The sequence below is a fragment of the Staurois parvus genome, unplaced genomic scaffold (assembly GCF_062004578.1).
Source record: "Staurois parvus isolate SC_StPar_1 unplaced genomic scaffold, SC_StPar_1.0 ptg001053l, whole genome shotgun sequence".
Lineage (NCBI taxonomy): Eukaryota > Metazoa > Chordata > Amphibia > Anura > Ranidae > Staurois > Staurois parvus.
In genome coordinates this window covers 1004985-1018283 of record NW_028318849.1, presented here as the reverse complement: position 1 = coordinate 1018283, position 13299 = coordinate 1004985, and the positions used below count along the sequence as shown (strand labels likewise).

Below are 13299 nucleotides of genomic sequence, written 5' to 3'. Positions count from 1 at the left end.
ATGAGAAAATAAAAAAAAACAATTTATAGCAAACATTCCTACAAAAAGTCCATATAACAAATTGCTCAAAAAACTGTGAACTCTGAAACGTCCTCCATTTCCACCTTGTGCTCCCCTTCAGGTCACATACTCACCAGATTTCCTTGACCCCTTAATTTCCCCCAGAAATACCCTTTTTATTAGTGAAAATGGTGCTTACCAACCTTCCACTTCATCAGGGGCATCCCTAGGGTTTGTGTCATCTGGTGCTGGAACACTTGGTGACACCCCCTCTCTCTCTGCCCTCTTTCTCCCCCCCTCTCTTTGCCCTCTTTCTCCCCCTCTCTCTCTCCCCCCTACCTACTACATGAAGCTGCAGTGCTGTCACCAGGGTTGGGGGATTACACACTGACCTGCCCGCCCCTCCAGCTCTCTGACTTCAGCACCCGTGGCAGGGATGTGGACCCGCCTCTCTGCTGAAACTCCGAGGAGGAGAGCTGTCCGAAGTGCCTGCCTCACTGTCTGTCCCCTCAATGCTTGCTTATTTCAGCAGCGGCACATACAGGGACAGACTGAGCCTGTCATGGGGCCCTGTAGTGACCCCGGGCCCTCAGTCAGTCCACCCCTGGTGGAGCAGGTCCAGTGTCACCCCGTGCAAAAGGTGTCACCCGATGCGGCGCACCCCCCCCCCCGCACTCCATCACTGTATATTGGCATAGCTAAGTAAATTCCACGCCCCTATTACTGAGTGCTGATTACTAAGTGCTCTAGGTCTAACTCAATTGGGTTTATTTACTAAAGCTGGAGAGTGCAAAATCAGGCTCACTTCTGCATAGAAACCAATCAGCTTTCAGGTTTTATTGCCAAAGCTTAATTGAACAAGCTGAAGTTAGAAGCTGATTGGTTTCTCTGCAGAAGTGAGCCTGATTTTGCACTCTCCAGCTTTAGTAAATAAACCCCACTGTCTCAATTTTAGACCTTGCAAAACTGCTGTAACAGGAACATGGAGGTAAGATTAGGAAAACAGAGATTGTGAGTACAGTGAGTGAATGCAGATCTCTTTCTGTGACTTCAGTTGGACTTTCAAAGCCTCAGGTGATCTCTTATCTATATGACATTGACAGTAAATTATTTGCTGTTTACAGATGAAGTGGATGCTTTTAAGTGTGGATCCAGTGCAAGTATTCCTTTCAGTTTTAAAAATATCTTCAATCAAATATTAATTCCATACCCGGAAAAATCCTTTGCAGCTTTTCAATCTTTTGGATCTCAAGAAGAAACTGACGGTAAGCATTTCTTTATTTCTAACATTTGTTTTGTAATTGGGATTTATGTAAACCAAAGATAGCCCGTCCCATTGTGGGGGAAGGGTCTTGTTAGGAGACTGTTGCCTTGCCATGAATAAGCAAAGTGATAGTATCTCCTTAACATAGCACAGACTCCAGACTGGGTTGATTGCTTGATCCCCGGTTCCATTCCCTGATAGGCACATGGTAGCCAGGCACACAGTAGTTCACAATCACTCAAGTCAGAAAACAGGTCATGCATGTCTTTTTGCAGTTTATTTGCTGGATTAGCTTGGATGGGGTGAGGGTGAGCCTTGGGACACTCCAGAAGGAACTAGCAGAGATGCAACAGAGGGCACTAAAGCTGATCTGCTCTTTCAGCGTGTAACCATCCTCTTGAATATGTAGGTTGAATGAACTTCAATGCAGGAACCCTTCATCAGGAGTATATAGGTGAAACTCAAAAAATTAGAATATCGTGCAAAAGTTCATTTATTTCAGTAATGCAATAAATGAACTAATATATGAGATAGACTCATTACATGCAAAGCAAGATAGTTCAAGCCGTGATTTGTCATAATTGTGATGATTATGGCTTATAGCTCATGAAAACCCCAAATCCACAATCTCAGAAAATTAGAATATTACATGCAATCAATAAAACAAGGATTGTACATTGAACAATAATCGGACCATTTAAAGGCTCAGGAATCCTTTGCAGGTGTTATGGCTTAATTAGCTGATTAGAGTGGGACACTTTGAGCCGAGAATATTCACCTTTTCACAATATTCTCATTTTCTGAGATTGTGGATTTGGGGTTTTCATGAGCTGTAAGCCATAATCATCATAATTATGACAAATCACGGCTTGAACTATCTTGCTTTGCATGTAATGAGTCTATCTCATATATTAGTTTCACCTTTTAAGTTGCATTACTGAAATAAATGCACTTTTGCACGATATTCTAATTTTTTGAGTTTCACCTGTAGTCCTGTCAGACTGTAATGAGCTCTCCCAAATGTTGCAAGGAAAGTCTCTAGGATCCTAGAGGCTAGTACTCACTGTGTCCTGGGTGCTGTAATGCCTCCTGTAGTACCAGCCAATCTCTGTACTTGGTGCCCATGGCCAGGGCTGCTGTTAGAAACCACGGGGCCCCATACAGAAAAACCTGACAGAACCCCCTGAAAAGTAAAAAAAAAAAAAAAGTTTACTATGCTTTAATTATGAATTAACACAGCAAGTCAAGTGGTTGTTACCAATCACTCATTGTGTTCATTCAGGAATGAAAGGGGCTGGTAAAGGTGATACTTCTCTCACTCTCCATCCTGAAGGATCCTATTATGTGCTTGCAGCTGCCGGTGTCATGGAGAGGAGGGAAGTTGGGAGTAAAGGCACACAGAGGGGCCTGGGCAGCAGGGGGAAACGTATGGTGCACAGGGAGGGTGATGGGTGCAGCGGGGGGTGCAATTACTGGAACAAATCCCCTGTATGGCTCTCTCTGCAGCAGCTGAATGCCAGTGGGAGGGAGAACTGAAGGAGCCAACTTTCATCTGCTGCAGAGAGATCCATACAGGGGATCATTCCCAGTAATTGCCCCCCCACCACCACACTGTACCGATCACCCTTCCTGCCCACATTCAATTCTCTGGTCTCTTTTTTTAAAAGAAGAGTTTAGCTACGATGGTCTGTTTTCCTTTGATGATGAACACAAAAGCATTGCCTGTCTTCTCCACCATATTCCTCTACACCATTTTGTTTTTCTACAAAATGACAGGTGCAGTTTTTAACATGGAGTATGAACATATAGAACCAGCATTAAAGTAGAACTTTATACTGCTCCTATATATTCATATTTCCTATTTTTCATTTTGGATAGAGTAAGGGAGAGTTTTAACCCCTGTCAACCCCTTTTTGCCATCTGTGTCCCATTGCGGAGATTTCCCTTCACTTCTTGTCCTATAGCCAAACAAGAAGTGGGAGGAAATCCTTGCAAATTAGAGGGACTTTCTTGGGGACCCCCCAGGGCACCAGAAACAGTGCCCCCATTGGAAGAATTTCCCTCTATTTCTTTCCTGGGACAAATAGAATGAGTGACTCTCTCTAACGAGGGGGGGGGGGGGGGGTGTCGATAAAACCTGACAAACATTCTAATCTATCTCCACTCTGTCCAAAACTAACAAAAACGTTTTGCCTTTCGTTATACTTTAAAGCAAAAAAGTACTTGTTCCATCAGCAGAAATATATGAGTAATGAGAATCTATATGTGAACTGCACTGGTGGGCAGGGTGGTAGTTCATATAAATTGTGATGCATTTGTGGCTGTGTGCTGCCCTAGGCCAGGGGGTCTTCAAACTTTGCAAACAAAGGGCCAGTTTACTGTCCTTTAGACTTTGGCCGGGCTGGATTGTGGATGATGGGGGTAGAAAATGTCTCGGGCCCAGCATCAGTGAGAATAAACATGGCCTCAGGCTTGGTGGTCAATAGGAGGAATATTTCCCTATCATTGGTATTAGTGGGAGTAATAGTACCCCATCATTGGTATTAGTGGGAGGAATAGTACCCCATCATTAGTGTCATTGGGAGGAATAGTGCCCCATCATTGGTATTAGTGGGAGGAATAGTACCCCATCATTGGTGTCATTGGGATGAATAGTGCCCCATCATTGGTATTAGTGGGAGGAATAGTACCCCATCATTGGTGTGATTGGGAGGAATAGTGCCCCATCATTGGTATTAGTGGGAGGCATAGTACCCCATCATTGGTGTCATTGGGAGGAATAGTACCCCATCATTGGTGTCATTGGGAGGAATAGTGCCCCATCATTGGTATTAGTGGGAGGAATAGTACCCCATCATTGGTGTCATTGGGAGGAATAGTGCCCCATTATTGGTATCAGTGGAAAAAACAGTTCATCACTGTTGGGATCAGTGGAAGAGACAGTACTCCACTGTTGGTGTCAGTGGAAGGTATAGTGGCCCGCTGTTGATGTGAGTGAGAGGAATAGTGCCTCATATCATTGGAAGGAATAGTGCCCCAAGGGCCAGATAAAGGCTAGCAAAGGGCTGCAACCGGCCCCTGGGAGACCACTGTTCTAGGCCATGCACTCTATTGACTGTGCACAAATTTGGTCCAGAGTATGTCTATGAAGAAGCCACTACCTCTGCATCATTGTAAAAAGCTTCCAAAGAACAGAAGGTCATTTTTAAAAAGTAGCATGGGCCTTGGACTTTCCAGGATAGGGAGTCAACTGACAACCAAAACTACAACTGGAATAGCGAGGCTTGTGTGTCCCATTAAACTATGAATTGTGTCAGATTAAAGTATGTACTTTGGGATACCACTTTATTAAAGGTTTCTTCTTTTGATAAAATCAGTATGACTCACTAATAACATTGTTTCAACAAAATTAACGTGATTGTAAAGTCTAAAGGGCTTTTATTTACCTTTATGCAGTCTCTGTAATAAAGGCTAAGTTCACCTTTTGGAACATGTTACACGTTCTACCCATATTTGGGGTGGAATGTGTAACATGTTCCAGCTCCTGCCGCCAGTTCCCCATCATCCACCATCGGTGTGACAGCGGGCACACAGTCACATCATTCATTCACAGTTTTCTGTGAATGGATAGACTACGACTACAGTCAATCACCGCACCCAACGGCTTGTAGTTCTGAATGCACTGATGAGCACTCTCATAGTTCGTTCACAAGCCCTGACAGCCTGTATGAAGGTATATGGAGAAAGTTGCAGGGCTTGTCTGCAGAAACCTGACCATTGCACCCCCGATCCACTGATCATGGGTGCAGCACTTTCCAGGCTCCTGCAGGATAAAATAATGAATGCACATGTTTTTTTTCCCTGAAAAAATGTGTACATTTATAAATTTTTTATTGAATGTTGAACTCAGCCTTAAAGTTAACAAAAACCTTCCACTGTGTGTTCTCCTCTCCCCCTTTCTAACACTTTCCTGACTCCTGTATCATTCCAGCACTGTGCTCAGATCCAGGTCTTCTTTCCCTCTCTTCCTGGTCTCACAGGCTTTGCTGAAAACATCAGCAGCCATTGGCTCCTGCTGCTGTCAGTCAAATCCAGTGAGCAGAGAGCAGGGAGGCATGAGCTGCACTGTGTGTGTCTATGGACACACACAGCCCAGCTTGAGAGCGAGCTCACACATCTGCCCCCAGAGCAAGCTCCTGCTATGGGGCAGACACAGAAGAAGAGGAGCGGATTGTGCCTGCAGGGGACCCTAGAGGAGGAGGTAAGGGGTGTACCTGTGCAATACCGTTGCACAGAGCAGGTAAGAAAAAACCTGTTTATTAATTTAATAACAACAATAGAAAGAAATCCACTCTTTTATTATAATAACATGCTAATATGATGTTAAAGCAGCAAGAAATGGATATTGTGGCTTGGTGGTGATCCTGTCTTATGAGAGCTGAGAGAAGAAACATATCCAAATACAAGGATCCCATGGCATGTGAAGGAGAGGAATGAGACCCCGTAAAGGGGAATGCACAAAGTGACCTATCTTAGCGGATAGGTCAATATAATATACTGTATATGAATGGTGCTGGAACTCATTTTTGCTCACTACATGCTGAAGAAATCAGTCACTTCACAGTGGACATAATGTTTATCACAGAGGGAGTGGATTTGGAAGGACTGTTTAGGAATGTATTACATTTATATACACTCACCGGCTACTTTATTAGGTACACCTCTTCAATTGCTGGGTAACGCAATTTGCTAAACAGCCAATCACATGGCAGCAACTGCATTTAGACATCTAAACAACTTGCTGAAGTTCAAACCGAGCATTAGAATGGGGAAGAAAGGGGATTTAAGTGACTTTGAACATGGCATGGTTGTTGGTGCCAGACGGGCTGGTCTGAGTATTTTAAAAATTGTTGATCTGCTGGGATTTGCACACACAACCATCTCAGAGAATGGTCCCAAAAAGAGGAAATATCCAGTGAGCAGCAGTTGTGTGGATGAAAATGCCTTGTTGATGTCAGAGGTCAGAGGAGAATGGGCAGACTGGTTGCTGCGACATTCAGATGGTAGGGTCAGAAATTGGCATGAACAACATGAAAGCATGGATCCATCCTGCCTTGTATCAACGGTTCAGGCTGGTGGTGGTGTAATGGTGTGGGGGAGATTTTCTTGGCACTATGAAGGTGTACCTAATAATGTGGCCGGTGAGTGTACATAAGTATTAAAAAATTAGTGTGACATGATTATGATAAATGGATTGATTTGAATGCATATATCCACTAGACACATTGAAGGAGCAATATTGGGCACATGGTATAGTTAAACTCCTCGAGCGCCTAGTCTACACCCGCCTATGCTCTCACCTCAACGACAACAACCTCCTCGATCCCCTACAGTCCGGCTTCCGTCCCCTACACTCCACCGAAACTGCCTTACTCAAACTCTCCAACGACCTGCTAACCGCCAAAGCTAATGGACACTATTCAGTGCTCCTACTCCTTGACCTCTCTGCGGCCTTCGACACAGTCGACCACCCCCTCCTCCTCAAAAAACTACACTCTCTCGGCCTCAGAGATTCTGCTCTCTCCTGGATCTCATCCTACCTGTCACAACACTCTTTCAGCGTTACCTATAATGCTACCACCTCCCCCTCACTCCCCCTCTCTGTTGGGGTCCCTCAAGGCTCTGTCCTCGGGCCCCTTCTCTTCTCCATCTATACCTCCTCCCTTGGCCAACTCATACACTCTCACGGCTTCAACTACCACCTCTATGCCGACGACACACAAATCTATCTCTCAACCCCCCACCTCACCCCCTTGGTCTCAGCCCGAATCACACAGCTACTGAGCGACATATCAGACTGGATGTCGCTCCACTTCCTTAAATTGAACCTCTCCAAAACCGAGTTTCTTGTCTTCCCCCCAGCCCGGACACCACCCCCCATTGATTTCTCCGTCACATCCAACAACGCTACCATCAAACCCGCCCTGCAGGCCAGAGTACTGGGTGTCATTCTGGACTCCAACCTATCCTTCCAGCCCCAAGTCCAATCTTTAACAAACTCGTGCAGACTCCACCTCCGCAACATCGCCAAAATCCGCACGTTCCTAACCCCAGAAACCACTAAACAGCTCATCCACTCCCTCATCATATCACGACTCGACTACTGCAACTCCCTCCTCACTGGCCTGCCTCGCCGCTGGCTATCCCCTCTTCAGTCCATCCTGAACACGGCTGCCAGACTCATTCACCTTTCCAACCGCTCTGTCTCCGCCACCCCCCTCTGCCAATCCCTCCACTGGCTTCCGATTGCGCAACGGATCAAATTCAAAATCCTAACGCTGACGTACAAAGCTGTCCACCATACTGCCCCGAACTACATCACTGACCTAATATCCAAGTACCGCCCAGCACGCACACTCCGCTCCTCACAAGACCTCCTTCTCTCTAGTTCCCTGGTCTCCTCCTCTCATGCCCGCCTCCAGGACTTCTCCAGGGTGTCACCTATCCTCTGGAACTCCCTGCCCCAACCCATCAGATTATCACCTACTCTCCTCTCCTTTAGGCGCACCCTGAAAACCCATCTCTTCAGGGAAGCCTACCCCACCCCCTGCTAACTTGCCTCCCTCCTCCACTCTTCCTACCACTCCATCCCCCACAGCTATCTCCTCCTGTGCCACCACCCCCTCCCTCCTAGATTGTAAGCTCGAAAGAGCAGGGCCCTCGATCCCCTCATGTTTTGGATTGTATTGGTATTGTTCTGTCACATGTTCTGTCTCCCTTTGTAATGTACAGCGCTGAGCGAACTATTGGCGCTTTATAAATACTGTATAATAATAATAATAATAATAATAGGGTGATATCCTTGGTAAATATATTGAGCTGCACTTTTTGGGAAGACATACAGTAATAATATTAAAGTGTTACTAAACCCACAACAGTAAAATCAGTCTGTCTATGCAGTAAAGCATGCTTGGTATGTTCACCGTGGAACCTAAGGTGTTAATCCTCCGCATTGTGTAAAAAGGATGTTTGATCCTCTCTTCTCTGATCCTCCCCTTCTTCTATTGTCTCCAATATATCTCCTGATAGAACAGAGGCTTGGAGTCACTTTGCACATGCTCAGTTTGGTGTGTATTTCTAGAGTTTTTTTTTTCCTTGGGAGAGTGCATGTGATTAGCACAGGACCAATCAGCACTGTCCAGACAGAGGGTCAGGGGTCCTGCAGCCTCACAGGGGAGAACGAAAACTCCTCCTGAAAAGTTTAACTAGTGCTCTGCTGGACACTGGTAGGAGTCACAAGACTGCTCTAACTGCTGTTGAGAAAAGGTATTTAGCAGTTTATATTTACTAAAATAATTGCATTTCCATGTTTTGTGTACTGTGGGAGATCATATATAGTGAATGCAGGGTCCGGGGAGACCAGATATAGTGAATGCAGGGTCCGGGGGGACCAGATATAGTGAATGCAGGGTCCCTGGAGACCATATATAGTGAATGCAGGGTCCGGGGAGACCAGATATAGGGAATGCAGGGTCCTGGGAGACCAGATAAAGTGAATGCAGAGTCTGGGGAGACCAGATATAGTGAATGCGGGGTCCGGGGAGACCAGATATAGTGAATGCAGGGTCCTGGGAGACCAGATATAGTGAATGCAGGGTCCTGGGAGACCAGATATAGTGAATGCAGGGTCCTGGAAGATCAGATATAGTGAATGCAGGGTCCTGGGAGACCAGATATAGTGATACCGGGTGTCCGGGGAGACCAGATATAGTGAATGCAGGGTCCGGGGAGACCAGATATAGTGAATGCAGGGTCCGGGGAGACCAGATATAGTGAATGCAGGGTCCGGGGAGACCAGATATAGTGAATGCAGGGTCCGGGGAGACCAGCTATAGTGAATGCAGGGTCCTGGGAGACCAGATATAGTGAATGCAGGGTCCTGGGAGACCAGATATAGTGAATGCAGAGTCCTGGGAGACCAGATATAGTGAATGCAGGGTCCGGGGAGACCAGATATAGTGAATGCAGGGTCCGGGGAGACCAGATATAGTGAATGCAGGGTTCTGGGTTTAGTAGCACTTTAATTGTGTGTGTGTTTTTTTTTTTTAGGGAGCCAACCAATATTCTTCTTAAAGATGTACAGAGAACTAACTTTTCATGACAAAGGACTAGCAGTGGCCATCACTTTCAAAAAGAATAATAAAAACTACATTGTGAGTGTTAACAGTGATTCCTCTATTACTCTTAAGGTAAGCATGTCACCAGAATGATCTGTAAGCCACTAAAAGAAGACACCTGTCACTTCTTAGAGTACATTTCATATGATATCGGATATAAATGTAATATATTTTCTAGCGTGCAGTATTACTTTTCTCAAAATGATTAACAACAATTTGATATGATTTAACCTGATAATCAAGTAAAGCAGCTCTGCTCAACACAAACTGAGAAGCAGGGAGTTCATAAAATGTGGGATCTTATTTTTCAGGTGGCCTACAATAAAGGACCACTAGACTGTCCTAATGTTGGCCATTGACAAGCCTGGATTGGATATCCTTTTCCATATGGACATTAAGGCCTTACAAAGGGCAGAGTAATGGATTAGTGATTAACATGTCTGCCTTTCAGTCACTGAGGGCCCTGGTTGGTATCCCAACCATGTTCATTAGGTGTGCATGTTCTCACAGTGCTTGTGTGGGTTTCCTCCAGGAACCGTGGTTTCATCCCACATTCCAGAAGACATGCTAGTAGATTAACTGGCTGACGTCTAAATTTGCCTTACTCAGGGGCGGACTGACCATTCGAGCACTGCCCGAGGGCCCGGGGTCAGTAGGGGGCCCCATGAAATGCCCCTGGTACCTTTTATAGGCTTTTTTGGGTGTGCTTTGAGTGTGGGCAAGGACACAGGGGCCCCATGATCCCCTATTGCCCGGGGGCCCCATGAGTTGTCAGTCCGCCCCTGGCCGTACTATATGTGTTTATTTACTCATGTAAGATAGGAACCTTAGATTGTAAACTCCTTGAGGACAATGACTGATGTGAACATATGCTAAAAAGGAATGGACTTTGGTAGTGCTCAAGGATCCCCGTTTTTAGGGTGGAACATGTAACATGTTCCCAGGGGCGGACTGACAACTCATGGAGCCCCCGGGCAATAGGGGATCAGGGGGCCCCTGTGTCCTTGCCCAAACTCAAAAAAGCCTATGAAAAAGGTACCAGGGGCATCTCATAGGGCCCCCTACTGACCCCGGGCCCTCGGGCAGTGCCCGAGTTTCCAAATGGTCAGTCCGCCCCTGCATGTTCCCATAGTTGCAGCCACCGCCCCCCCCTCCCCCTGACAGATAATACAGGGAGAAGTTTCCCCGTACTATCTGTCAAATTTGAAAATAGCGCAGCTGTGCGGGGCTCCGCCCACACGGTTGCGTCATTCATTCATGGACTTCCATGAATTAATGGACTGCAGGTCCCAACAGCCTTATGCCCCGTACACACAATAAGAAAATCATACAAAAAACTTCACGGGACCACTGATAGAACGATTTTCTCTTAGTTGATGAGCAGGATGTTTTAACCGATATCGATATTGTGAACAAAAAAATCTGGTTGAACAACAATGAAAAATGTGGTCATTTTACATACGAACGACCGACTTTCTATGCGGTGGTATGACGGTCGCACGAAAAACATCTATCAAGCGCTATCACGCATGTGCGGAAACAGGATATGACCCGGATGTTTATGTCCAAGGAATCTTCGTAAACACGAACGAACAATCCAAATGTTAAAAGGAGATCGGCCTCATGGGATCATGAAACCAGAATTGTGCAGATTATATTTTATGTATCACTATTGATGTATATAGGTCATGTAATAATCTATATTATACTCATTGCTGGTCATTGTTGTGTATATCGCTGGTTCTGGCCGGAAGGGCGTGGCTACAAGGTCACACGCACACCGCATCACTTCCACTTGTACGGAAGACGTCAACACTACGTATTGCCCGATGAACGATTTTTTTTCAGTTTGGTTAATGTGGGCCACGATTTCAACCAACAAATGAACGCCTCTCGGTCGTTGGATGACCGATCGGTCGATTTTCTAATCATGTATTCCCACCGTTAGCGGCTGTGGGCTTGTAGTTTTCAATGAACTTCAGTTCATTGATTCTTCCTATCAGAATATGTGCTTGCTCGTACATCCCAGTACAGCAAGCAGATATTCTGACAGGTCTGCAGGAGACTTGCATGGCATCAGCAATGTACTGATTGCTGGTGCAATGCTTTCCAGGCTCCTTTGGACATAATAAAAGCACATTTTTTTTAATTGCATTTATTATTTTTGTCCAAAAGGTGAACTTATCCTTTAACCCAATTCTGCCTTGGATTCATGATAATCTGTGTACAGAGAATAGAAACAATTTAGTACTGTCCGTGATACTTTTTTTATTTGCACTAACATACAATTTTGAGGACAAGCTTTCGGGGTATGTCCCCTTCTTCAAAGTCCAAACAGTACTATTACAAATCACAAAGTTTAAGCAGAATGTTAGAAGGGATTGAAAAAAAAAAAAGAAAAAGGCTACAGATAAGATACATCAAAAGGGAGGGGGGGGGATACTACACTCACACAGAGGGGGTCAAGCTTCAGCTAATAGATAGTCATAAAACTGTCCGATAATGGTTGAGGAATCCCATCTCTAAACCACATTTTCAAAATGGTCAATGTTCTCTTTTTGTTTTGTTTTTTACTCACTAGCAATACACATATATTCACAATGTACCAATATATATATATATATTATCCTAAAACATACCCTGATTCATTCAGTATTTTTGCACATGCATTAAACCCTTCTGTTTCACTTATTTCAGCAATGCGAGCTTCCGCAGGATATACCGGGGAAGCAGAGTGAGATTATCTTCTATCAAAAATTATTTTGTGATGAGCACCCGAACGCCTTCCGCTTTGAATCATCACTCAAACAAAACTTTTATCTTGGTTTCAGTGCGGACGACTATAATAAGAAGCTGGTTCTAAAACACCTGCCTGAAGATAAACTTGACGAAACTGTCAGGTTTACTTTTGATTGATGTCTGATAATGTGGCAGCATTTTAAGCCGAGTATGAACTATCAAGAGATTTAAATGAAGATAAAATCAAAAATCATTGGCCTTGCCTCCATTTTGGCTGTTATATACAGGACTTTTTTAAATTGGGAATGCAGTTTTGGCACCTCCATCACTGAATGTATGCAATGGCAAGGGGTGCTGGGGTGTTCTGGAGGATCTATTGTTGCTGGCTTCAGGGGATCTATTGTCACTGAAGGGGGTCTATTTTTTTGTGGTGGCCTATTGTTGTAGGGAAGATTTATTGTTGCTAGTGGGGGATCAACTGTTATTGGAAGGGATCTACTGTTGAGGGAGTGGTCTATTGTTGCTGGCTTCCGGGGATCTATTGTCACTGAAGGAGGTCTATTTTTGTGTAGTGAGGGAAGGTCTATTGTTGCTGGCTGCTGCAGACTTTATTGATGCTGGCTGCTGGGAGATCTGTTGTAGCTGCTGAGGGTCTATTGCTGCTTGGGTGGTATTTTGTTTTGGGTGTCCATTGTTGCTGGATGGATCTATTGTTGCTGGGGGGGAGGGTTCCATTGCTGCTGGCAATCTATTTTTCAGATTTTCTTGCTATCATGAACAAATTACATACAAATTATTTATCACCACAAGATGATACTTGGTTCTGTATTCTCTAAAAGGAGAGGTACCGGGAGGTGGCTAGGGGGTGGAACCAAGTGACGGTGCTCAGAGGTGGGTAAGGGGCAGAGATAAGTGACTCAGAAGGGGGATGTTCTAGCCAGGGGCGTCCGTAGGGTTGGTGTCACACTTGGTGACACCCCCTCCGACGATCCCCGCAGTATGGTTCGGATCTGCGGATGGAACATTATGGATCGGAGTCCGATCCATTATGCTCCCCAATCCGCAGATCCGATCCATCCTGCAGGGATCGTCAGCATCCCACCTATACGGGGTGACACC

General features: G+C 45.2%; 1 protein-coding gene across 1 annotated transcript in view; it reads left to right on the top strand.

The window, feature by feature from the left end:
- Positions 1-13037, top strand: part of LOC149440787 (interleukin-18-like) — a 45647-nt gene extending 32610 nt beyond the window's left edge. Inside the window, exons 2-4 of the mRNA XM_089658161.1 lie at positions 1125-1265; positions 9374-9513; positions 12139-13037. Coding sequence (XP_089514287.1) covers positions 1125-1265; positions 9374-9513; positions 12139-12357 — 500 coding nt within the window. The 3' untranslated portion in view covers positions 12358-13037. The remainder of the gene's footprint in view (positions 1-1124; positions 1266-9373; positions 9514-12138) is intronic.
- Positions 13038-13299: the final 262 nt, after the last annotated feature.